This window comes from Apis florea, unplaced genomic scaffold (assembly GCF_048593485.1).
Source record: "Apis florea isolate Af1SG1 unplaced genomic scaffold, ASM4859348v1 contig_3585_pilon, whole genome shotgun sequence".
NCBI lineage: Eukaryota > Metazoa > Arthropoda > Insecta > Hymenoptera > Apidae > Apis > Apis florea.
Window position 1 is genome coordinate 2,645,291 of NW_028256788.1, and position 27,992 is coordinate 2,673,282.

Sequence of the window (27,992 nt, forward strand, 5' to 3'; positions counted from 1 at the left end):
CACGTTTTCGATTTCACGGATCGAACAAAAAAATGAGAATTCTCGTTAAAATAAAAACTCTAAAATTGTGTGTGCATCCATTAATGTGTATAGTTGACGAAAAAAAAAAAAAAATTAGCAACAAAACGGAATCGTGTTTGCAAATGCATCAGAAGCGTTGCCCCTTTTTTTTTTTCATCAATATTCCGTATAGTAACGAATTTATTGGAGCGAGAGAATTTCCCTGAATCCCATCTGGCAGAAAAATAAATAATGCATAAGGGTCGTTGAAATTTTCGGTTTCGCGGATTGGAAATTCGACTGGATGGATTCTTTTTTTTTTTTTCCTTCCTTCTTTTTTTCACGGTTTGACGATAACGAATAGAAAGCGACGAATATTGCCACGTAACTCGAGCAAATGCGTTACTTAACACTTTTCTAATGAGAGTCAATGAATGAAATTAACGCGTGAAAAAATTAACACATCAGTTTTTTCTTTTTTATTAAAAAAAGTTTTAATAATTCTATCTATTCTCTTATTCCAAATCACAAACACTAGATAGAAGGAACATGAAGAAACAAGTCGTTGATTTAATTGTAAAAGACTATGTTGCATTTGCTGCTTTTACTTTGTATACAAATGCAATTACATTCTTTAAAGTTTTCATATCTACACAAATACACTGCGATTTCAAATGATGGCAAAGGGATGATTGCGAATTCAATCTTTTTTTTTTTTTCTTCTTTTATATCAAATACAATTATACAATCTTTTGAAGCGTGATCAAACGCCTCTTACACATTTACACAATAATAATTATATATATATATATACAACAACAATTTTTCAATTCAGCCTGATCGAAAGTATTGATTTAATGACGCATGAAAATAAAAATTATCATGGGATCTTTAATCCTTTGTAGGTTTAATCATTAGTTGCCTTCGCGATTTGAAAATTGATATCAAGCTGAATTAGGAAATAAAATCACGATCATGTGAACGACTTAATTGTTAATAATATGTACAATATTTATTTCTCCCTTTTCTCATGTTATAATATTTTTGCAAGAACGTTTGAGAAACTTTCACCAGAAATATAAATTATATTCATAAAATTAATGTTACGTATAAGTTATATCTTTTTTGATAAATTTTATTATATTAAACAACAATGGAATTTCTATCTAAAAAATTATATGAAATTATGCCGATTCATTTTCTTTAAATATATTATGCACTTTCGTTATTATGTTATAATTGTACATTTTTTTTACAAAAATCGGAAATTACAATAATAATGCGAATGATAAATTTTGATTTTCATGTTTTCAACTATTCGTGGAAATTTAAAATCATATTAAATTAATTCACACTAATAAACACAATTTATTCCTACTCTCTACGGCAAGAGATATTAAAATAATTTGAAATTCGAATCGAAACTTACATCTGCTTTGTACACAATTCTGTTATCTAGTTTCTTCCTTTTTTTTTTTTTTTTTTTTTTTACCAAAAATGTAACTATTTTACAACGAATTACAAGACAATGGTATTTGGCCATGTTTCGATATAGTAATACATTCAACTTCTACATTCAATAAAGTTTCTCTCGATACTTCTTTCGATTTAAATCTGAAGGAAGCGTTTCCTAAACCACCTTGACTCACAAATTAATCACTTTGTAAAATCGCAATTTCAATTATATTCTGAAGATCTGCCAAATTAAAACGCGATTGTTTCCCGTGAAAAATTTATCTACGATGAATCGATATGAATTTGAATTTATATAAGAAACGTGAACAAACACACAAATAATTTATCAATGTTTTTTGAATCGATGGGAATGGAAATCTTTAAATATCTTGACGTGAAAAAAAAATAAACTAACATCACTTTTATAATTCAATTTTAATCAAAATATGGTTTGGAAAACGCTGATGTAACGTTGGCACTTAACACGTTTAAGGAATTCGCCAGAGAACATCTTGTAAAATATGTCTGGTTGAATCTCTTTGATATCAATGGCGAATGAGAAGTGTCATCATTAAATTTCAACGTTAATGATGAAACTATGCGTAGGCCTTTGACGTACATATTTTATTCTCAACTTAATTAATCAGATATGAACACGAGGATATCGAAATTTCAGGCAGCATAGATCAATTCACATTGCAACACGTGGTAGTTTTTCGTCGAATCGTTAAGCTTTGACTTCTCGATTCAAGCGATTGCTCAACGATTCGATATAGACGATTCGATTTATTCTTTTGTAATTTACGATATTTCATCAAAAGTATTTCGTTTGTGCGTGCAATGTTAAATTAAATAAACTAGAAATGTGATCATCGCAAAAAGAACGAACTCGAGACATAACTGTACAACGTGTGTCTCATCTGAAACAAGCCACAGATGCCCTGTTTCAAATGATCTGTATAACATTCGATAAAAAATATGTTCGATGATGAAGACGTTCATGAGGATACATTAATGGAACGTTCGTTGCTTTCGTTCCTTTTTCGACAATGATTGATTCGCTCGTGTTGGATTCGCAAATGTTTATACGCAAATTTTTTTCGTCGGCGAACAAGAGGTGCACCTTTGTTTAATCAAGCTAACATTACACCCATTATTTTCTCTCTATTATTTTTTTCGAGGTAGCGATAAAAAATTTACAATCTTTGTATAATGATTTCCACTTTCGTATAAAGTTTAAAGTTTTTGTAATCACCTCGTTTCTTTTTTATATACGATGAACATTCGAAATCTTAAAAGCCATCGAAATTGAAAAAAGAATTTCCAAGTTTCGAAATCTCGCGAAATTTCAGATTCGAATTTTTAAAATGTAAGGATTAAATTTTCGACTTCGTAATTCGACATCGTAAACGAATGTAAAAATCTTACGTTATTAGAGAATTTCTTATATCGATATTTTCCGATGCTTAAACGATTAAAAATAGGATTAAAGTTGTTCAAAAAAAGTATATATATATATATAAAAAAAGTACTTTCAAGTTTTGATTATCGATCAAAGATAAATAGTATACGATTCTTAGGTTCTAAAAATTTTTACAAGTGATTATTATTCTCTATTACTTTAGGCAGCAAATGTTGCTCAACTTCGATCAATCGAACAAAATGCACTCTTGTCTCATAAACGTGCACAATGAAACGAATTTCAGAGACGATTCAGCCTCGAATTGGTTAACAGTTTTATTCAAAAGTCAACACTAAATCGTCCCCTTCTAATCTCATTCTCTGAGTGACGTCCAGCGTCTTGATCTTTCCAGCCTTCGGCGCCTGGACCACCATTTCCATTTTCATGGCGGACAACACGACCAACGGCGCCCCTTTCTCGACAGTGTCCCCTACTTTTACCCTGATGTCGATCACGGTACCAGGCATCGGTGCTCCGACCTGGTTTTTGTCTCCTTTGGCAGCTTTCGGGTGTACGTGAAGCTCCTGAAGTTAAAGATTAAATTTGTTTGTTCCTCGAGTTTACAGTTTCAAACAGTATTAAAAGTAATTAAACGTAAGAACAAACAATCTGGGTATACCTTGACAGCTTCTTTGTCCTTAATGAACACGGATCTGAGTTGGCCGTTCATCTCGAAGAATACCTCGCGTTCTCCGTTCTTTGTGAGATCTTCGGCAACGGCTAGAGTCTTGATGGCCAACGTTTTACCTTTTTCGATCGTCACATCGAACTCCTCGCCAACTTTCGGTCCCGTCAAGAAGATCCTCGTTTCCAATTTGTCCACCGGCCCATACTGTTCCCGGAAGTTTAAGTAATCGTTGGTAACTTCGGGGTAGAGGGCGGCCGACATGATATCCTTGTTCGTGAGATGAGGATGAGATTCTCGTAGCTGGCTTTTCAACGCGTCGAAGTCCAACGGTGATAGAGTCTCGCCAGGCCTTCCTTTTACGCGTGGCATATCTTTCAATACTTTTGATCTGTAAAGTAAACATACATTTACAGGAGAAAACGGGGCCAAAAATTTAACTTTTTGAGTTTTAAAACTTTTCCTCGTAAAATTAATCGGATAACACTTCGAAGATAAGTTTGCAACGTACCTAAGAGGCTCGGGGAATCCTCCGTGAGGTTCGCCAATAGCACCTTGTAGGAATTCCACGACCGATTTAGGGAAGGACAATTCCTCTGCCTTGTTCACCACATCGTCGGAAGAAAGTTTATTTTGAACCATAAACTGCGCCAAATCACCAACCACCTTCGAACTTGGAGTGACTTTGATGATATCGCCGAGCAATAAATTAGCTTCTCTGTAAGCTTTCTTCACGTCCTCGAAGAACGCTCCCAAACCAAGAGAATAGGCTTGGAATTGCAAGTTTGTGTATTGACCTCCGGGGATTTCGTTCAGGTAAACGTCCGCGTTTCCGGATTTCATGGTCGTTGTGCATTCGAAGGGAGCGTACAGGGTTCTGGTCTGCTCCCAATACGCAGAATATTCCGAAATGTCGCTCAGATTAATCTTGGTGTCCTTCGCCGTCCCTGTATTATTTTTTAGAACGTGCTGATTATTGTTATTTACCTCGAATCGTCTCGTTCGTTGTATTTTCCGTGAATTTTGAACTCGATCTTTAAAACAACCCTTTTTTTTTTTTTCTATCATATTACCAATTTTGTTTTTATCACCGACTCGATAAATCAATTGCATAACAAAAGAAAAAACAGCTTACCGATAAGAGAGGCGACCACGGCACCCATGGAAGGTTGGCTAGTCATTCCAGACATGCTATCGACGGCAACGTCAACGACATCTGCCCCGCTTTCCGCGCAAGACAACATGGACGCCACTCCAGCCCCCGCGGTGTCATGCGTGTGCACGTGGATCGGAATATCGGGATGCTTCTGCCTGATCGCATCGATCAACATGCTGGCGGCTTTCGGTTTCAGAAGACCCGCCATGTCCTTGATCGATAACACGTGAGTGCCAGCTTTCACCAATTCGTCCGCCAGGTCCGTGTAATACTTCAAATTGTACTTCTTTTTGTTTGGATCGCTCACGTCACCCGTATACGAAATCGCGGCCTCGACGATGCCTCCGGCTTTGCCAGCCGCGTTCATACCTGTTCAAAAAATAATTTCAACATCGATCGATATTTAATTTTCTTCCTCCTTATTATCTAGCTCAAACCCGTTCCTAAAGCTATGGCATGAAATTAATTTATTGCAAAGTTTTATTCTAAACCGATCAAAGAGCAAAGTTCATACGCTAGTGAAGCTTTCAAAAGTTCTGAAGTTGAAAGAGTTCTAAGTCCATCCGTGGACCAGCCTCCTGATCGAGCCACATCCCTAATCTAAGAAAAATTTTTAGAATGATGAGGCTATGCCACCCACGGAGTCCACTGTTCTCAAGAAACTGAAGAGTGTTTGCAATAATTCTTCTCAAGGATGATGCTGATTGCCGTTGAGACTGGAAAATGTCGTCCCAAGACGACGTTGACCACTTTAGTCACGCTGAATCGTTTCTAACAAATGTACAAAGCGAAGCATCCTCAAAATTCTTCTCTCAAAAACGGCACTGTCCTCGCAGCATCATCCTGGATCTACATCTTGTTCAATGTCTGAACAATAAATAGACTTCTTCTCGAGATTCTTACCGAGAATTAAATTGGGCAAATAATTCAACGAATCGAACACTCTGAAGACATCCATCCCAGTCTGTACAGCCAGCTCGCAGAATTTATAAACGACATTGTCCGGATAGTTGGTGTAACCGACAGCGTTGGCGCCTCTCAGAAGCATCTGGAAGGGAATGTTGGGTATCGCCTTCCTCATGTCCTCCAACCTTTCCCAAGGACACTCGTGAAGGAATCTGAGGGCAACGTCGAACGTGGCGCCACCCCAATTCTCCAGGGAATAAAGGTTGCTGAACTTATGGGCGACGAATGGCGCGATCATCAAGAGATCATGCGACCTCACGCGAGTCGCTAGAAGAGATTGATGAGCATCACGGAACGTGGTGTCCATCAGAAGTAATCCTTTGTGCTGCCTTACAGCTTTGGCGAAAGCTTCCGGACCTTGCTTCTTGTAAATGTCGCGGAAGCCTTTTGGTGGTTCCATTATATCTGAAAAAATTTGGAAAAACTTTTTCAAATAAATTGGGAGGAAATTGGGAAAAATTTTGAGAAGCTTTTACGTGCAGGGGTTAGTATAGCTTACGTGTGCAGTGTCGAAAAGGAGCGTTAAACAATTAAAATGGAAAATGTCTCTTGATGAGATTGGAAAAATTTTTTGTGTTTTTTTTTTTATACATTGCTTTGGCTTTAATCGTTAATATTATATCATTGTTATCAGAAACTTACAATTTGAGATATTCTATACCACCACTATTTTGAAAGTTTTATTATGATATAATAATATAATAATAATATGAAATCATGTGTTAATTAGATACTTTATTTTCACAAATATTAATTTGAAGTAGATTTAATTGTTTAAATATTATAACGACATTTTCCATTCTTTGTTTCTTTTGCACTACCCTTTTTTTTTGAACTACTTTCCCTTTCTAAAAATTTAAACATTATGAAACAACTTTTCGTTAATATCGTAATATTAAATGCAATAATATTGAAATGTTTAATTATCCCCTTTGTACAATTGTAATATTTATATAGTGATTACTTAATTGATATAATTTAAAATGTAACATTAATTTGGATTTTTTTCAAAAAATTTTTTTAAATATAAATTTTTCCAATATAATATAAAATTCCATTACTATTTGTCATATTTAAATCACATTAATTGCCAATTAATAATATCTTTAAATAAATTATTACATACATATTAAATGAATAATAAGTGAAAAATATATGTAATATTTTATTTCAATTTTTATGTGTAAAAATATAATGTATAATGAATTTTACTATAAGAGAAATTTTTTTTCATTGCACAAATTCCAATTACAATTACACATATTTACAATGAAATGAAATGAAAATAAAAACTAATAAAAATTTGTTTTCTTTTTTTGGACAAATAATCTTACCATTTTCTAATTCTATTTCTATATAGTCAATCTTACCCAATTAACTTAAAAAGACAGAAATAAAAAGATGAACACATATTAAAGCATACCTGTTGCATCTGGATCATTGTTCTCTTCTGCAGCTGCAAGCTTAGCAAAGTCTAAAAAAAATGGCCAAACGAAAAGGTAAAAGCATGCGATAAATAATTCGGTGTAATGTACGAGGGATTATTAATAAAAATCTAAAATATAAAAAAAAATTATTGAATGATGGAAAAAGAGAAAAATAGCGATGAAAATTTAAATAAATAACATTTTATCAAGGATAACTACACTTTCAGTTATGTAATTGTTGTTAATTAATAAACACAGATAAAAGAAGTTTTATATCACAAATATTTATGTTATTTTCGTTTATCGAAAGAAAAATTTAAAGTTACGTACAAATGAAAACACCATACATATGAAAATAAAAAAAAAAATTTCTTGTGTCTGTGTCTATGTGTATATTATATGTGTATGTATATAGTGTGCATTAAAGAAATGGATAATGCGCAACATAAAATATTTATTAGAATGGATCCCTTGCAAATATGTTTTTAACAGAGCAGAAAGCTTAGTGTTTTATTGGACAAATATAAGTGTCTATTAAAATAATGAAATAAAATAAATTATAATAAATTATAAATTTACTAACTCTGCAATTTTTCATTTTATATCCTATAAATCTACGTATATATAGAACAAAATAGATTTTGGTGTAAAAAATTAAAAATAATACTATGACAAATTAATTATTAACTATATTAAGTGAAATAATGTCAATAAAAATGAAAAAAATATTTTAAAAAATTATAAAAATACCTATTTGATTTACATATAATAAAAATAATATATTATAATTGGATTTATGCCTTGTTTAAATTTGTTATTATCTTCTTTTAAATATATAATTATACATAAATTATGTACACATTTAGAATTCTTTAATTGCTAAAATTTTAAATTGAAAAATCCTGCAATTTGACAATTTTTCCCAAAACAGGAAAATTAAATTTCGAGTACCAATTACATATACTATATTTTCAAATAGTATTTGGATTCAACAACTCTTTACTATTGAAATCTTCAACATTGAAATAAATTTTAACCTTTTGAAGTCTTAATGTAACTTCTTCTATATCTTTGTTTCATAATGAATTTTTTATTATTGAAATCACTAATAAAAAAAATACAAAATACAAAAAATAAAAAAATTAAAGAATATTTTGATATACTTGAAATAACTTAAAAATATACGTGAAATAATTTATAAATAGTAAATATCAAAACAATAAGCTGTCTCTTAAGTATAATATCTAATAAAAAATAAAATTTTAAATTATTATAATGAAAAAGGGAAATAATATATTCTGGACAACAAAAGGTTAATTTTGAAACCACATTTTTCCATGGAACACTGACTATTATTTAAGTAATCATATATAGTCCTTTATCAAAGAAATAATATAAAGATTATACAAGTTGTTAATATATTCTAGAATTCAAAACAAACATAAAAGTCAAAATACAAAAGTTAAAGTTTATTTATTAAGTTATAAGCCAGTTTAAGTTTACATTAAATGAAACGAGAGAGGAGACAGAATGAGACAACACAATTGTGCGACGAAGATAGATTTGTTTCGCAGTTTCGCCGCAGCGCGGCGCAATGTGACGTTGTCTCGTTTCATCTATGCAAATTAAATCGCTTGTAATTTAATAAATAATCATTCAATATTTTTATACCAAAATTTTATTTTTGTACTTCTTTTAGCCATTAAAATTAAGATTGTCTGACGAATATATTAACATTCTATATATAATTTTTCGATAAATGTCTTTTACATTACCATATACGATGTTTGAAGTGCAGTTTTTTTCATGTGCTACTTACGTCACACGAACTTTTTATCCTATCTTTATCTATAATAAACACATACTAATACAAAACCATAATCTATATATACATAGAGAGAGAGAGAGACCGATACACGTGAAAAAATTGTTGTGCATGCCATATGGAATTCGTATTTAGGACAATTTTGAAGAAGAAGAAGAATTATATAAAAAATCTTAAGTTAATACTTGAAAATTATCTTTCATTAATAATAAATTAAATTGTATAAAAAAAGTAATAATCGAATTCTTCGTGTTTGAGAAGTTAAAGAAAAAACGTTCTTTATTTCTAATAATTTTAATTTATCAATTAATAAAAGTCTAAGATTTAAAGAAAAAAATTTACTTTAATTTTATAATTAGAAATATCTAGAAATGAGAATAACACATTTTAACTACTTTATTATAAATATTCAGTGTTCCACAGTGATGAAAAATCAAAGAAACAAACCGCTATGCAGCCACCAATAATTACCCTCTATGAACAGTGAAGAAAATAAGAAAATTTGATACGTTGTCCCACATATTGAAAGCAATTCTTCTCGTGTAATTCCAATATCTCAACCCAAAATATAACTCCAACATATCTTTTCCATGCCCAATCACTTTCATCACGAAATCACAGTGAGAAGTGACTCGATCGATATAATATTTGAAGAATACACTTGACTTAAGTTTACTTATTCCCCTGTATAAAGGATACTATACCTAAAGCGACTTGAGGAATGTGAGGTTTTATCTCCGCTGGTTTTAACGGTGTAGCCAATGGAGTGCTTGGTCCATTTACCAAGACCGAGCCAAGATAGTTGAGCAACTTCTGAGCACGGTTCTGACTCGGTTGGAACTGAAACAACTGTGGATTCTCATCAATGAAGTAAGTGTCCACCTTCCCGTTCAGGAATTTCTGATTCTCCAACACGTTCAGAAGAAACGGTATGTTCGTTTTCACTCCACGAACACGGAACTCGCGGAGGGCGCGATTCATTTTGGCGCAAGATGACTGTAAATCACCCGCGTGAGCTATAACCTGACAACAGAATAGAAGAGATATTACTCGAAATTATTATTATTATCGAATTAAAAATCATATACCGTTGAAATGGTCGAACAATTTTCTTTAGATTTTTTTACCTTGACGAGAAGCGAGTCGTAGTAAGGCGAGATAATCGCACCAGCGAATGCAGAGGCGCCATCCAGTCGAATACCCATACCTTCTCCAGAACGGAACACCTCGATTCTTCCGGTATCCGGCTGGAAGTTTTTCGCAGGATCCTCTGTTGTAACGCGGCATTGTATCGCGAAACCTTGAGGAATAATTTTTTCTTGCGTCATACCCAGCTCAGGTAACGTGATACCCTCGGCAATACGGATTTGAGATTGCACCAGGTCGATTCTGAAAGAAAGATTAATCTTGATTGGTTTTTAACGCACCTCTGATTGCGATATCATAATCTTTATAATGCAAATAAGTTTCTTTGGAACAATATAATAATCGATATCGCAATATAAATTTATTACGTTGTACTTTAATTTTATTTATCGATTAAATTTTTTTAATTTAATTGAATATTGGATATTGTTTGATGCACTGATATCTTTGATATCTGATACAAGTTTCATACAAAAATCTTTCATAATATATAATTCATCGTATACAATACACCATGTAGTATCTATAAGAGAAATTCGTGCAACAATATCTTTTATACAAATACACGTACCCAGTGATCTCCTCCGTGACAGTATGTTCGACTTGCAATCTAGCATTGACCTCAATGAAGTAGAAATTTCCGGACTCGTCGGCCAAAAATTCGACGGTACCAGCGTTCGAATATCCAACATGTTTTGCCAACCTTACAGCGTGCTCCGTCATTTTATTTCTAACTTTGGGATCTAATCGTGGCGCGGGAGCGATTTCAACGACCTGAAATTTCCATCTTTAGTTGAGCAAACACATTCGACGAAATAAATTTTATTAATAAATTAATTTACTTCGCGGTATTCTATTCAATGTTTTCAATGTCTCTCGACGAATGCGTTGATCTAAAAGTTTTTAATTACTGCCATATTCTTCTGTCTTTTATTTTTTTTTTTTTTTCTTCTTTTTTTTTTTTGCATATTTGTTCCGCACTTTTGCAACGTCGCCCTCGTTTTCTCCACGGTATATGGAAGCAGTCGAACACGTAAACGTATTTAAATTCCTATTCGAATTCTTGAGAAACGAGAGAGTGAAATTTAATTATTTATCGTGAAAAATAAAATTTTTATATTTCTTTTTTATAGAATTTTGCTGTATTAATTTTAACCGTTTAATTTTAGAATGTTTATGCTAATCATTAGATACAATTATATACAATATTTATTTTAAAATAAAAGATCTAATAGGGGAATATTATTAAATGAATAAAATTCAATTATGCCAATGTTATTTTTATCAAGGAATATTTACTTTTAAAATTATCATTATCGTAAATTCACATTTTACATTTTATAATTTGTAATAACAATTTGTAATGATATCTTGCAAAAATTTGAAAAAAATAAATAATTCATAATATCTTATCAATAATTTGAGTTATATCGTTTAAGTCAAACCATATAATCATACTTTACATAATATACTTCCACCAATAAATTGCGTTCGAACAAAACTTTTAATCTCAACGTTTATTTTCGTTCTCGATATAAAAATTTAATCAATATTTATTATACAAGAAATATTAAAAAAAAAAAGACATCGAATAATTCTGTTGTAATTTTTGCTTCAAATATATCCAATCGTCCATAATTGTGTTATTTCTATGAATAACGTGTATGCAAATATACGCGTTTAAAAATAGATTAGAAGCGATCAAAGAGAAGAATTAAAAAGAATAATTTTACAAATAATTACCGTCTACGATTATTTATGTTAATTTTCCAATCGTTTACCAACCTTCTGATGACGACGTTGCACGGAACAATCGCGTTCCCAAAGATGAACAACATTGCCAGCTTGGTCTCCCAATAATTGAACCTCGATGTGCCTTGGCCTCTCGATGAATTTTTCAATGAACATCGCCCCGTTCCCAAAAGCTGCCTTAGCTTCGGAAGATGCCCGATCGAACATCTCTCGGACCTCCTCCATGTGCCTTACGACTCTCATTCCTGTAAAAAACGTCTTCCTTTTAGAATCGTTTAAGTAAGATCAATCGATGGATCGATTAATAAATTTAGAAGAAAAAATGAAGAGTCATTCCTGTAAAAAACGCCTTCCTTTTAGAATCGCTGAAGTAAGATCAATCGATGGATCGATTAATAAATTTAGAAGAAAAAATGAAGAATCATGATACAGCGTTATTTCGAAGCAATTATTTTTATATTATGCAAGTGCTTATGGCAATATTTGCACGTAAGATTCTACGCCTCGATGTCTGATCCATTTCGTATTCTTTTCGTGTTACTATTCGCACAAGATGACTCAATACTCGTATTACAAACATATATACAATATATATATAATTTTTTCTTAGAATACATTTATTGAACGTCTATTATGAACCACTATGTTACTCGTTTTGAACTTTTGCCAAGAAAATAGAATATGTAAATATTATATATATATATGTTGTATTTCTTTTATATATTATTTTATGCTATTATTTATAATACATTCAAGCAGATCGAATTATATTTTTATTTTGAAAATAAAATTTCTAGAAATGAATGAAATTTAAAAATTATAATTTTTGCAAAATTAAATATTTAATTCAAACGATATTCAAATGATTTGATGGTAATGGCGAATAACAAAAAAGACGATAATCTTGTTTAAAGTGGATCTTGTTTAAAGTAGATTCTGTTGTTTAAAGTGGATTCTACAGATTTCGAAAAATAGTTCTCACGAAAATGAATGGATGTTTATGCCGAAGAAAATGAGCGACAAAAAGTACTAGAAATACTAGAAGTGAACGCATTGTACATTTATCAGCCTACTTTGCTGAGACCTAGATCTCGTTGTAAGGCAGGAAACAATTATAAAACATACATATTATATACTTATATACAATATTTTCTTACGATATAACACTTTTTTTACGATTATTCCTTTAGAATCTTCTAAAGGTATTTCATTTAAAAATTAAAAAAAAAATATATTTTTAAAAACGCGTAAAAGATAAATTAACGAATGATATTCGAAGAAAAACAATTTATAAGAAAAGCGAACGACTCGAAAGAATAAAAGAAAGAATAAAAAAAATGCAAAAAAAAAAAACACTTTAAAAATATAACAAATTTTAAAAAAATAAGAAATGATCGATAGAAAATTTAAAGTTGAATTGAACGAGATGAGTGAAATTCTACCTCTTCCACCTCCTCCATAAGCGGCTTTGAAAATAACCGGAAGTCCGTGTTTCATGCAAAATTCCATCGCCTCGTCGGACGTGGTTACCGGTCCATCTGTCCCCGGAACAATCGGCACACCAGCATCTATCGCAGCTTGTCTCGCGGCTACCTAATAATATATATATATATATATATTTTTTTTTCTCATTTTTATCAATAAACGTATTTATTTAAAAATCAATCTTCTACACCGATACATCTTCAAACGACAAACTTTTGTAAGAATACTTTTTCTCCTTAACCCTTTAACTGCGGATGTGGTTTATAAACCACATACTAAAATTATAACCAGAGGCGGGTGTGGTATATAAACAACATGTTAATTTTTGCTAATATCGAATAGCGGCTGTGGCTTATATAAGATAAAAATAAAATGAATACGATAAAAAAAATCTTTTTAAAAGAGAATATCAGTGATATAATTTAAAATTAGAATGTATATACTTGTTTTCATTTTTCTTATCGTTGATTAAAAAATGCATACTTTGCCGGTCGGCATGCTTTTATTCTATTTTTGTTCAAATACGAGATAAAAGTTTCAGTTTCATTCTGCTATTCGAGTCTCTTTCGAAGTATACTTATGTGAACTTTCCCTAATGGATAAGTTTTCCACTTCTTCCAGTTCCTGAAGAAAAAGGTAATGACGAAGTTTTTAGTATAAATTTTGAGATTTTAGGTTTCTGTAATAACAACTTGTGCGTTTATTATATGACACTTTCTTACTTTGTATACTTTTTGTAATTTATATATAGAATAATTAGAATTATATCTATCATTATATTGTGATTTGATTTAAGCGAAATATTTTCTTTTGCTGTGCTAAAAGTAGCCGCAGTTAAGAGATATTTCTTCGATTTCTTGGACATCTTATCGAAAAATAATATACCTTGTCACCCATTTGTTGAACCACTTTGGGGCTAGGGCCGATGAATCTTATCCCAGCATTGATCACCGCCTCCGCGAAATCCGATCGCTCAGACAGGAAGCCGTAACCGGGGTGAATAGCGTCCACGTTATTCTCTTTCGCGACTTTGATGATTTCCGGGATATTCAAGTAAGCCTGGACAGGTGGCAGCCCTCTGCCAACCACGTAACCCTCGTCGGCTTTCTGTCTGTGCATTTGCATCTTGTCTTGTTCCGAATAGATGGCCACCGACCGGATTCCCAGTTCCGTGCATGCTCGAAACACACGGATCGCGATTTCTCCTGTGAAAATAATAATAAATCTTTTATCTCGTACATGGATTATTAAAATAAATGTCGACGATAGAAGATTGAACGAGATATTCTTTTTAAATACATTTCTATTTTTTCAATGCTATATTTTGTTACTTTTATTTGTTTATTTCATTTTATTTTTATCTCGAGATCTTCCACGACGAGATCTCGAGATAAAATTTAATAATTTTAGAAGAATTAAAAATCATTCCGGATAAGTTAAGTAAGTTGGAAATTGAATGGAATTTGATCCTTGGATAGAAAAGTACGTAACGTATGTACGTTCTGACGTATGTTCTGACGTTGTAATAAATTACAAAGACGGATGATTGGTGTTAAAGAAGCTAGTAGCATAATTAAGTAGAACGCCATAGAGATAGATGTACATCGTCGGTTCATTATCGAATGTTCAATAAAGTTTAAATGTACGCCAAGTTGTTCGTATTTATAGTGTTTTATATAAATGACAATAATGAAAGAAGGCCGATCAATATCGCAATAAAAATATACGATTTCACAGTTTATTCTATGCAATAAACAATCTAAGATCTGTACAAATAAAACTATAAAAATATTTCTGAAAATATTCAATATTTTTTGCATCACAGTACGTTATCTCATTGTCCGAATATAAATAAGCATCATTATCGAACGCAGACGTAATAATATGCATTGCATTCATTTTGCGTGTTATCATTCAACTCGGTTCGTCGTCTCCCCATCATTACTTTCAATCGCGTGATTTACGCCTTTTGAATATTTCTATTATTAAAGATTTTCAACTGAATGGATATAATTTACATTCGAATGAAGCTCGCGTAGCGAGGTCAATGTTGCTTTTGTAAAAATCATAGAAATTGAACGAAATCAAAATATGAATCAAAATATACAGATATACATTCAATACATGTATATGAAAAATTTTATTATATCGAAAATAATCTTTGCCAGAGAAACGATATATTATCTTCAATATTCATTCAATAGATTCAAATTGGACGATGTTCGATAAATTGGTTTATCAAATTGCATGATCGAAATAAATATTATGAATGAACATATGCGCTGGTGAATGTTAATTTACCAAATTTCGTAATCTAATTTCAAACCGCCGAGATAAATCTACGATTTGATAATCGTTATCGCGGGTAAGAGATAAAATTATTGACACATAAATAAAAATCACTTATCAAGACAGATCAAAAGAATTTTACGATCCTTTCGTATTTGATTATTTAATTGCAAACTGTTCCATTATTAGTGGGCCAGTTACGACTCGGACTAAAGATAGATACGCGAATGATTTAAATTCGAACTAACAAGAAGTAAATTAAGAAGTAGATGAATAAATTAAACCGATATCGTAATGGAAATTGAAACTAATAGATGTACCGTTGTTTTCCATTATCGTATCGATTCATTAAAGATTAATTTTTTAAATCGTTCACCCATCGCTTTCCCTCAACTTCGATTTTGCTCGTAACTTAATTTTGTTTACTTTGATTGAAATTTGAAACATTAATGGAGCAAAATCAAAGGATTAAACGAAAAAACGAGACTCACCTCGATTGGCCACAAGGACGCTCCTGATCGGTCTGTATTCAACATCGGTGCCGAAACATCTTTTTGCAACTTTGTACACTTGCAACACGTTTCTATGTTTGACCAATGCATATCTAGCACGCGAGGAATGCATCTTTATCACCACACTTTCACCAACAATATCGATTACACCGTTCGTAAATTTTCGAATTGACAGCTTGCAACTCGTTTCAAAAATTATATATTTATATTATGTCTCCCGTTATATTTCAAACATCGAGCAAACTTCAAAGTTACGCGATTTAAATATCTGTTTTAGAAGTTGCCTCGATATTTTTCCAATTTTTATGACAACTATACTTATAGCTTTTCTCTATTCGCAAATAATAAAGAAAATATCTCTCTTTATTTATTTTTTCCGCTCGATACTTAATAATATTTATCGCTTCTATCGTATCCCTTAATCGAACAATACTGTTTAATTTGCACGAATTTCGTCGATGTGTCGCGAAATTTTAACCGAATGTATGAAGCTGCGAATGGATGGATCAACCTCCTTATCGAGAGCCCGGCGTGGAGTGATTGCCAAGGTTCCTGGAACAGCACATTTTATAATTAATTTGTGATTAAACAAATCCTTATTATTTTCCAATGGAAGAATTTGAAACAATGATATCATTAGGAGAGATAATAGATTGTATCGATTAAATATTTTGTATTTATTGGATATGTTGGCGTGATATCTGAACGATGTTTAGTTCAAACGTGAAAAATATCACAATTAATCAAGATTTCCAATCTGTGAAACTTTTAACAAAATTATTTTTATTTCCTGTATAATTGTTTATATAGAAGATTTTGCAATATAAATTTTCAGATCGTATTCGTATTTCAATTTAAGGATAAAAATAACATTTTTTAATATTTAAATTAATTTCCAGTGTTTTTAATTTGCTTCTGAATGACTTTTAATATTATCATAAATAATTGATTTATCAATAGAAGATTGATTATATTGAATATCTTTACACTAGTTTGAATACAAAAGATTCTATTGTATTTCTGTTATTATATCACGAACAGTATAACTGTATTATTATCATTCTCATTTTCGAGATGTTTGAACTTTGAAAAAAAGTATAACGAGTTCAATAATTTTAAAGCGTAAGAATCTTATCGAAATTCAATTATCACGTTAATACCAATTGTGAATCTATGAAAAGAGAATTTCAAGATAATATTTGAATATCGATAAGCGAAAAATGTAATACATATTTTCGAAAGATAATTTGTAATTTGTATTTGAAACAAAAGTTGAACAAATAGAAAATAAAAATGAAATTAACACAGATTTACGTCAATAGAATGTGAAATTGCATTTTTTCCCCCTCTCTCCTCATATTTATAATTGTGCTTGTAGAAATGTCACAGTAACTGCACGAAAAAAAAAAAATGAATAATAATAAATGATAAATTTATAAATCTATAATTAACCATATAAGATGAGAACAAAAAAAGTTCTTCGCGAAAATGTTTAATACAAAATTTCATAGAAAAATAGGTTAAATGAATTATTTAATAAACTAACAATTAGCAAAATAAGAGAGAAAACATAATAAGAAAATAGATGATTCGATTTTATATAAAAATCTTTTAAATATGTGCAAACGAATTTATTACTCAACATAATAATAATAATAATTAATAAACGGTATTATTTAAACAAATTAATAATCATAATTAATAAGATATTATATACGAACATTAATCTTCAGATAACAATCGTTTTCTGAAAATGAGCTCACGTCTATCTTGATATTTCTACCATGTTAACTCGAATATCTACTAAATGTTAATGTACTTCATTTCTAACTCTCTCTGTCTGTTACATAAAAGCCTTCTCTACACAAATAATTTACTAACCGATAATATGTTTACAAATGGCAAATATGAGTCATAAAGTTCCGTTTTACGAGCAATTTTCAAAATTTTATAATTTGACGTTGCATAGAATAATCGGTTAATTTGCGATTTATAAAATCTTTCGCGCAATTTTACTTTATTATCGAATCATTCAATTTAAAGGAAGATTATTTATAAACGAACTTTCTGATTCATTATAAACGATGATATGAATCATACGATTTCTTAGATCGTTGATCTTATATTTATCAAAGCTAATACCATGGAAAATATTTTGGAAACGATCATCGATTTGCAAATTAAATGAAACCTAATGAATTAATTGTTTAGTGAAATATTCTATCGTTCGCGATAATATATATTGAAATTGTTAGAAATAAAATGTCGAGTAGTCAAACTTCTAAATTCTGAAAGTATTATTGTAACAAAAAAATTTATCGTAACGCACGATTTTAAATATCAAACGACATTTTCGAATATGAACTTTCGTATTTGTTTTGATCTCCATCGATCAATCCAATATTATATATTAACATTTAATGCTCTATCATCCCGTTGTAGAAAATATTTCCAAACGAAATTCGAAATACGAAAGAAGAAATTTTGAGAGTGGATTTCATCCGTTCGAAGATATTTTTCATGGGGAGGGAAAAAAAAAGAAGATACATGAAATAAAGACGTAAATTTTTAACAAATTTTCTGATTAATTTTTCTATTATAGAATTAATAAAATTACGTTTTAATATTTTTCCGAATTAATATACATTTAAATACGAATCGGTTCAATTAATCGACCTTCGACACCGTACTTTGAATCAACAGTGGCTCTCACAATCAGTGTTCAGACCGTTATTCCTTTATGATACGCGCTTCTTGTAAATAAATAAAGGCCGGATAAAATCTCCTCTGAATATATTATCTCAGTTACCTAAGAGACAACGTAACAGCGTTCATTGAATAAATTAAAACGTGGAATTCATTGCAATCATTGAAACGATCAGGCAAATGGAATAAGATGTTTCAAACAAAATGAGTTCGTTTATTTCAAACAAGTTCTGCTTCTGTTTCTATCCAAATTTAAATAATTATAATGATTTTTAATATCTTTTAAATACAATTATTCACAAAAGTGTGCGTGTGTGTGTGTGTGAATATATATTTATATATTGGTAATTTTGAAAGATTAAATAAAAGTAAAAATATTTTTGTTTGTGGTTTTATTAGTTTTTAATTCATCTTATATTCTTTGTTTTTAATCGATTAAAAAATATACTTACATTTTGTTCTAATAACACTTGCAAATTGTGTAATCCATTATGCAACTCTCCTTGGTAACCTTGCTCAATTTCCTCAAATGACAAGTAATCTCAGACTTCAAAGTCGGAAATCATTGATCGATGCCGTTTAAATTTTTCAATACCTTGACATTGCAAATGTTCTATTTATGCTATTGTAAGTACTTTAACTACCTTGTCTTTGTCAAACAAAGACTTAATGTGTCATATTAGAAAAGACTATAAATTTGTTCAACATAAGATAATTATCGAATATATAAGATAATTATATATCTCTTATAAATAAAACTTATTAATGTTACAATTAATTTATATACGAAGAAAATAAGTAATTACATTTTGTTCAAATAAAGATTAATATTAATTTTACTAAAAGCAATTGTAATTTCAACTTTAAATTAATTTTTTTTAGAAATTCTTTCATCTAAAGCGACAAAAAAACAAGGAAAAAGAAAATATAGGGGAAATACACTAGATTAGTAATAAAATTTCGATCAAGAAAAATTAAAAAATAGTTTCTTTTTAACTTCGTAATCCGACTTTAAAAAAAAAAAGGAATCGAGTTTGCTTTATTTAATAAATTTCTTCATAAAATGTAAGTTTTCTTCCAGACTCGAGATAATCTCTCTTTCGAAGCTCTCAAACATTATAGAATATACAATTTGTTTTTAAAATAAGTAACATAAAAAATTACAACGTTGATTTACAAATTGCAAAACGAACCGTATACTATAATAATAACTTGTTGTAATCTCCCCTATCAATTTTCTTTATTATCAAATGACCCATAATGAGTTGATAAAAACTCAATGAGAAGAATAGAAGAAAAAAAAATGAATCGCGTTTTATGGTCCATTGAGATCGATGCCAGTTAATTATGATAACGGCTCTTATCGTTCCTTGACATCGTATGTTTTCCATAATGTTTTTCTTACGTAACGTTTAGACTATGAACCTCACACAAGATAGTAATTTGCAAACTCTGTTTAAATGCATTGCTATTAAAAACTAGATTTTACTAGATAATTCGTAAATTTAATACGCAGAATATCGATGAAACATTTCTTTCGGTGACTTTGTCAAAAGATCGAAACTTTTATTATTGTTGGAATTAATGGAAATTCAAATACTCGAGAATTGAATATTCGAGTAGAGCGTTTCATTCGTTATAAACTTACAATTTTTTAACCTAACCAAGAATGGCGGTTAGATGAAATTTATTTGAAAGAATTTAAAAAGATTTATGTTGCATAAAAGATGTATGTTTGCATGATATCCATGTGAATTTGAAGGCAATCAGGCGCCTGCTCTCATAATTTTTTTAATCTTTGAAAGATCATTGATTTGATCGATCTTTCGAGGATGAAAAAAAAAATCATCTGCAATGTAAATTATTTATATTCTTGCTGGTAAACACATATATTAAAATTCTTTTCGATTGCTTTCTTTTATTGGTTCAATGATAGATTCTAAATTGGTATAATTATAGAGAGAGAGAGAGAGAGAAAAAATTTATATTTATTCAATATGAAAAGAAAATAATAAGAATATATTATGTTTATTAGTTATATAAAAACTTTATCGATGAAAACAAAAATAAAATATGAAATTTTAGATAATTTCAAGAATAATTTATTCGACGTAAAAAAAAAAAAAAAAAAAAAAAGAAAAGAAAACAAAAACGTAAATACGAAACTTTATTTTAAAAATATATTTTTTTGATATAATCTCAGTTAAAGTTTTGTCATTCTATGATCATTATATAATCTTATAAGGAAACTAGAAAAATAATTGAGGAAACTAGAATTTCATAAGAATAATACTTGATTAAAATTTAAAAAAAAAATAATTCTTTTTTTTTACAGCACAAATATATGAGAATATAAAAGTTTAAATATTGAAACTAAATATTTAAGTTTGTCATATTTCAATAAAATAAATAAAAATTACTTACATTTATATAATACTATTTTCATTTGAAAAGATAACTACTAGTTATTTTAAATATTTCAATCATTACGAAGGAATCAATATCAAAATAAGATATTAACAAATAAATTTAACAGCATTCAAAAAAGTAACCATACGATTTTCATCATTTTTCACCATTTGATACTAAACTCATTGCATAAGCTATTATATTTACAAACTTAATGTTACGAAGTTGTAAGCAAACTGGCTTGAAAAAGACTTTGCGATGGAAAAAATGCTTCACCGATGAATATAATATTTTAACTCAGGTAAAAAGATTCAATTCTCGAAAGGATCATTTCTTATTTGTGTTTTTGTATATGTTAAAAAAACCTTTTATATATCGTTCACTTCTTTTAGGCAAAAGGAAAGCTATTGAATTTGTCTCTTATACGTGATACGTGAAAAAATTGCATCAAAGAAAAGATAAAAGATAATAAAATAATAATGGTAATCACGTTTGCTTCATACCTTACTTGTAAAATTATGTACGTATTGTATTTATAATTCTGCATATCATTGATTGATTCTTAGGAATGGAATTTTGCATCACTTGTTACGTAAGTTAAACGTAATATAATCTGTTTATTTAATTTTAACCAAATTTGATAATAATTTTGTTATAACATTTATTGTAATTTTACTATCCTCTTTTTTATATTCATACGTATAAAATATACGATATAAAAGCGTATCTCTGCTTCACGGTCATCGTTAATATACGTGATCGTTAATTATTAATTATGCATATTATAATTTTTCTAAATGCCATTGTATATTATGAATTATTTATATAAATGAATAATTGAATAACATGTACAAGCATAAAAATATGTAAAATATGTACGGAAAATATATAATGTAAAAATTGATATATCATAATTCCTACACTACTACGAATTGCACATGGCAAGATGAGAAGAAGAGCCTCGAACTTCTGCCAGAATTTAATAGAGTTAAAAATAGAATAGCCTTATAGCATTGATCTATCTAGTTTGCCAAGAAAACTACAAAATAGTGATTCGTGTCATTGACACGAATGAAAATACTATTGTTCAATCAGATAAATGTTATATGATACATATGCATTTTCATAATCGATCAAAGAATAAATAAATTGTTCTCGAATTATTTAAAATTAAGTGCATAAAAAAAATATATTTTTATGATTTAAATGCGAATATAAATTTTTTTTTATTATTTTCAATTGAAAAAAATCTTCTCTATCATTAGAGATTCTTTTAAAGTTACAATTTTATAAATATTTATAAAAATACACGATATGATCATCTTTCTTGATCAAATATGAAAGATAATCGAATTAATTATATTAGAAATAAAAAACAACAAGAAATTTGATAATTTTATTTCATCCTTTACCTCCGTCTTAATTTGATGACCATAATAATATAGTATATAAATATACATTACCTTTATACGTAAACACAGGAACAAGACATCCTGAGAATCCATATTTCATGTTCAACCATGTGAAACACATGATGATATATCATATTGGAAAATCTCTTACGATCATAATATTTTGTATAAATAATGCAATTTTACGATTCATTTATGTTGATATTTCAATTTATCATGTTTAGAAAAATCATTGTCACGTATTGAATTGTTATACGCGTTTTAAACTTTAGGAATTAATATCGTAATTAAATTTAAGCAAATTTGATTGCAAATGTGTGTTATTATATCATTGCCCATAATTCGAACAAATTCAACGTGCAATTTGCATAGAGACATTTGATAATTTTATCATTTCACAGTGAACGAAAAGGAAACTGTACTATTGTACAAAGCGAAATGGTCGGCCTTGAACGTAATACTGTGCCGGACACATTAAATTAATACGTGTCATAGAACCGATTCAATAACCCTTACATCGTCTACATCGACTTCTTTCTCCTTCTAGATTAGCCTTTTCGAATTTTCTAACATTTTTTTTTATCTAATATGTAATATGATAATTTTCATTCTGATTATCTTTTTTTTTTTTACAATAATTGAAGCAATATATTGTCGCTTGTTTTTTATTTATTTATTTTTTCTTTCCTGACAAATTTAAAAGAAAAATTGAACGAGAAGGAAAATTCATTCGAAATATAAATTTAATTTTATAAATATAAATTATTCTTGGCGTGCATTTATTGTTGCAATGACTGTACACAATGTATTTATTGGTCAATGACCATTCAATAAGTCGTCAATTTAATGTTCATTGATAATGAAATTCAAGTGGTGTTTTTAGCTTTACCTTTATCATCTATCACAATAAATTTTCATATGTTAAAAACAGTAGATAAAGTCGTTTCTTAAAATAGTCTCAAAATTAGAATTTCATACATGACTTAGCAAAAGATATACAAAATAGTTCCAATACATTTATTATATACATGATTTTTACAAAAATTCGTATGCATTTGCATCTCAGCATGATCACAATGAGAATGTTTTTCGCAGTACAATGTACATTTTAGAGGTATAAGGTAAATTACAATAAATTATACATAAATCATTATTTTAGCTTTACGTTTATTTTTAATATAAAATTTTAATGTCTTGATCTGCTCTTATGCCAACAGAATTACGAAACTTAAGGATAAGGAAAATATTTATGATGCAAAAATTATAAGTAATTTAATGTATAAAAATTCAAATGATCGATTAATTATGATTTTTATTATGGGTCGTATTTCAAATAAATGACAGCACAATTCAACTTCCTTAATATCGTACAATTTTTCTTTAAGAATTTTTTCGTGTTAGAATTAAAATGATATACTTTGTTTCGAATATTTTCAATAAAATCACTATTTATCCGACTTATTGTGAAAAATTACTCTTCTAATCTAGAGAAAACATCGAAAGCTCTGGATTTTCTGCGTTACAAATACTGATAAACGATAGTTATCAATGTCAATGGAAACTGAATTACACAAATAAAGTATATCGTTATCAAAATATATAGTAATTGAAAATAAATATTTTTTAAACGATTTCAATTATTAAGTAACTTGTTAACTTATTATTAAATTTAATGGAAAAATTAGAAATTCCATATAATTTGTCGCTATTTTGTCATATATTCGTATATTCGTATAAGAAAAAATTAGTTTCAAATAACTCAACTTGTATTGTTACACGATATATCAATACAATTCAAAACAAAAAATTATGCGGCAAAGAGATCAATAGTTCGGATGATAATCCGACGTTTTACAATTAATCTTATAAGCTAAAACATACATTGTACTGCAAAATAATCTTCTCGTGGAGATTTAAACCGTTTCAAATAAAAATATAGAATTCAATTATATATTGATAAAACTATCAATTAATAATTATCTATCATGTTTTATTAAACTTCACACACAATTCAAAGAATAATGATAAAGTTTTACGTTTCACAATAACGAAAACGCGCGTTTTCCATAAAGTTGTGAAAATAAGTTTGATCTTTTATACGAAGGAAAAAAAATGAGAAACAGAGAATAATCTGTAACTCGAAAAAGCTATGTTATAACAGAATAATATAATAATAATTGCATATCGTTATAATATCGTATTGATATTTAATCGATAGACGTATGTGTAATATATGTCATTTATATCAGTTGTATTGCAATAACAACATAAACAATTATAAAAATAAACGCGTCAAAAATTTCATAATTTTCTCTTATCCAGTATCAATCATTTGTTAATGTAATGAAAATGGTATATTTTATGCGTTACACGCGCAATTTAATTCTCTCTGCGTCAAGAGTTCTACTTCCATTAATTTGACTTTTTAATTACTCTATCTTTATTTTCCGTATTATAGGTCTTCATCAAATTAAACTCGTTAAACATTACCACCGCCAAGATTAAATTACAACCAAACCACTTGAGATATGTCATTGAGTTACGTTGTAAATTTACTGGTGCAAACTGCGAAACAATTACAGCTATCGATCCAGCAACAGCGCAGCACACAGTCGGGAACACAGTTGATCCGGAAATCGCGTACAATCTTAATTCCTGTTTCGCAACTCTTCTATCTCGGGAACATTTTGTTTACCATTTTCTTTCCTGCGCCATTTCATTCGTCACATCAACTTTTCTCTAATGCGTCTCGATCAGAGAGGTTTTGCCTTTTAACATTATCTCATTTTCGATCGTACTACATATACACGCAATCTTGAAACGCAATACCGTTTATCGTTCTTACCATTTTGTAATCGTGTCTGTCACTCCATTAAGTGCGATTTGATATGCTGGAAAAGTGGTATCGATTTTTAGAAACTGAAAGCATCGTCGAGATAAAAAAAAAAAAAAAAATACAGCTGACTCGTCGGTTTCATGAGTGGCCAGACGAAAACTGAGCCAACTGAAAGATGCTGCAGCTTCTTACTCCTACGATTTCGACGTTAACCCCGAAAAAAGGGGCGTTAGCTGAATCGATATTACTCGCAGGGATGTGGAAGCACTAACCAATTCTTCTGAAGAGTCATGATCATCCTTTCTCAAAGACTTTTCGTTTTTCTTTTCTTTCTTACTCTAGTTTTTTTTTTCTCTCTTAAATACAGTTTGACCATTGTTTCAATTCAATAATGATATTTTTCAATGGAGAAAGAAATTGCGAAGAGCGAATTTAATCCTTGAAACGCGAATTCGTCTCTTTGGACATTGCTACGTAATTTTTGTATGTGTGTGCACGTGATTTATAATTCGCATTATATTTGAAAAACGACGTGTCTCTTTGATTAGCGCATGTATGTATAATGTATACTATATTATACGCAAACGACTGATGCACGTGTTCTCGACGCCGCATTGATACCTCACTTAATGTGTTTGTGCGTATTTATCGTACAATTGTATCATATATAACATGTATCGTTGTCTATTTAACGACATTTAGTAATTAAACATTCATGAAATGAATAAAATATCCATACATGTTATTTTTATGTTAATTTTAATTTTGATATGATATTATTTAATCGAAATAATTGTTTAAACATTTGATTTGAAAACATTTTAATCCATAAAAAAGGAAATATAAAATATAATATTAATAGAATTCGAATGATAATACGATCAATGTGTAATTATGACTCATCAATCGATATTTGTTATTTGTTTCATTAAGAAATCGTTTATCCATTGATTATTTAATTGCACGTATATACACAAAATGATTCTTTTTTATGTTTTGAAACAGAAATATTGCTGCAACGAAAAATCGAAACAGATCTTGGTAAAATTAAATCGCATCGCTGAACGAGTTATGCAAATAATACGTTTTATTTGCATACAATAAATAGTAATAGATCACGTGGTAAAAAATAATTTTAAGAAAAAAATCTTATGTGCTCGTTGACCTATGAATTTTTCCGATTACTTAACTTCGATAATTTAGCAGAAATATTATTCATAAACTTCGATGTTTCATAACGAATATAATTTTTTCAATCGAAAACAATTCCCAAATTTTAAATCAAAGTAGAAAAAACTTTGTTTCTTATTGGCATAAAAATTTTAGATATAAAGATTAGTTAAAGTTATCTGAAATCATTTACAAATATATGCGTAATCAAAGTGTAGAGCGTGAAGACTGCAAAAAAAATTGATTTTTAAATCGTGAAAAATCACAATAACGTTCGAATAATCAATACGAAAGATCACGATCTTCGACCCTGCAGTCGAGATCGTGATCTTTCGTATTGATTACTCGTCGATCGATTGTAGTGATTTTACCCGATTATTATATAAACGTCCTAAACGTCATTCGGGGTAGATCGTATGCCCCGAAGAACGTTTATAAACGTTGATTACATCGACCGTTCGATTTAATGAATTCAATTCTTTGTCACCGAGCAAAAGTTAATTACACGCGCATAAAAATTTGCGTGTATAAAAAGGAGAAAAAGAAGAAGAAGAGAGAAGAAAAACACGCACACAACATGCAAAACAATTGTTCGAAACGCACGTTTGAATCGAATCGATTTCAAGTCACAGGACCAACAATTTACATTTGCACGAAGCCACGATCGCGTATTGCGCCAGTTCGAATTCGGTGGAGAAGTTGAAGCGTGTGTCGGTAACAATGCCGAAAAATTCGGTACACGCGCGATCAATCAACGCGCCGTGACCCTCGGGCATCGAATCGAGAGTAGCCGAACCGAGGCACGATAACTCGTGGCTGAATTTCGTGCGTATCGTGAGAAAACCAAGCCTTGTCGTTTGAATTCAACTTGTCACGATGGTCAACGAGTAACGATTTCAGGTTTCTAGGACAATTTCCACCAGGCACGATGCGTGGCGTGAATTGTCAATAATAGATATTGCCGCGTGTGGAAAATCGCGCGGAAAAAACGTTAGACCGCTGCGATTGAACGCAATGATTAACCGGTCGCGTGACGCAATGCAGGCGAAATCACGCGAAAATACAAAGAATTTCGGTGTACTTACGGGTGTCGTTACGCCGGGGACAAGGCAGGCCAGACCCCGTCCGGCTAAAGTCTAAGCCGCAGTGAAATCTTGGAACACGTCGGACTGATCTCGCTGGCACACGCGTTCGACCTCTACGGAAATAGAGACAGGCGCGATTGGTGTGTCAACTTGCGCCTGCTCGTACTTACAGTGATGCGCGTTTCGTCGGACGATCGACATTATCGCCATCTGGTGGCCACGCGTATAAAGGAACGTTATCGGAAGTTGGACAATAGTGGCGCGAGAGAGAATA

At 30.2% G+C, this 27,992-nt stretch overlaps 1 protein-coding gene across 3 annotated transcripts; it reads right to left on the reverse strand.

Moving 5' to 3' along the window:
- Window positions 1-569: 569 nt before the first annotated feature.
- On the reverse strand, window positions 570-27,872 carry PCB (Pyruvate carboxylase). 3 transcript variants are annotated; one of them, XM_003694456.4, is made up of 14 exons: window positions 27,719-27,872; window positions 16,080-16,652; window positions 14,185-14,504; window positions 13,257-13,407; window positions 11,848-12,059; window positions 10,634-10,836; window positions 10,044-10,305; window positions 9,621-9,939; window positions 7,088-7,138; window positions 5,602-6,069; window positions 4,678-5,067; window positions 4,054-4,489; window positions 3,537-3,933; window positions 570-3,441 (listed from the first exon to the last, which is right to left on the reverse strand). In XM_003694456.4, exons 2-14 carry the CDS (start codon window positions 16,210-16,212, stop codon window positions 3,193-3,195), a joined length of 3,591 nt encoding a protein of 1,196 aa, XP_003694504.2. In that variant the 5' UTR covers window positions 16,213-16,652; window positions 27,719-27,872; the 3' UTR covers window positions 570-3,192. The 3 variants fall into 3 exon arrangements, with proteins under 3 accessions (XP_003694504.2, XP_003694505.2, XP_086770338.1); XM_003694457.4 differs by lacking the exon at window positions 7,088-7,138; XM_086914212.1 differs by lacking the exon at window positions 16,080-16,652 and having other exon boundaries at window positions 27,719-27,853.
- Window positions 27,873-27,992: the final 120 nt, after the last annotated feature.

Coding starts and splice junctions, on each gene's coding strand:
- PCB (XM_003694456.4), bottom strand. CDS start 16,212: ATGCATTCCTCGCGTGCTAGATATGCATTGGTCAAACATAGAAACGTG. Junction 14,505..16,079: donor CGTCCTTGTGGCCAATCGAG/GTGAGTCTCGTT, acceptor TTATTTTCACAG/GAGAAATCGCGATCCGTGTG. Junction 6,070..7,087: donor CAATGATCCAGATGCAACAG/GTATGCTTTAAT, acceptor AAATTTTTTCAG/ATATAATGGAACCACCAAAA.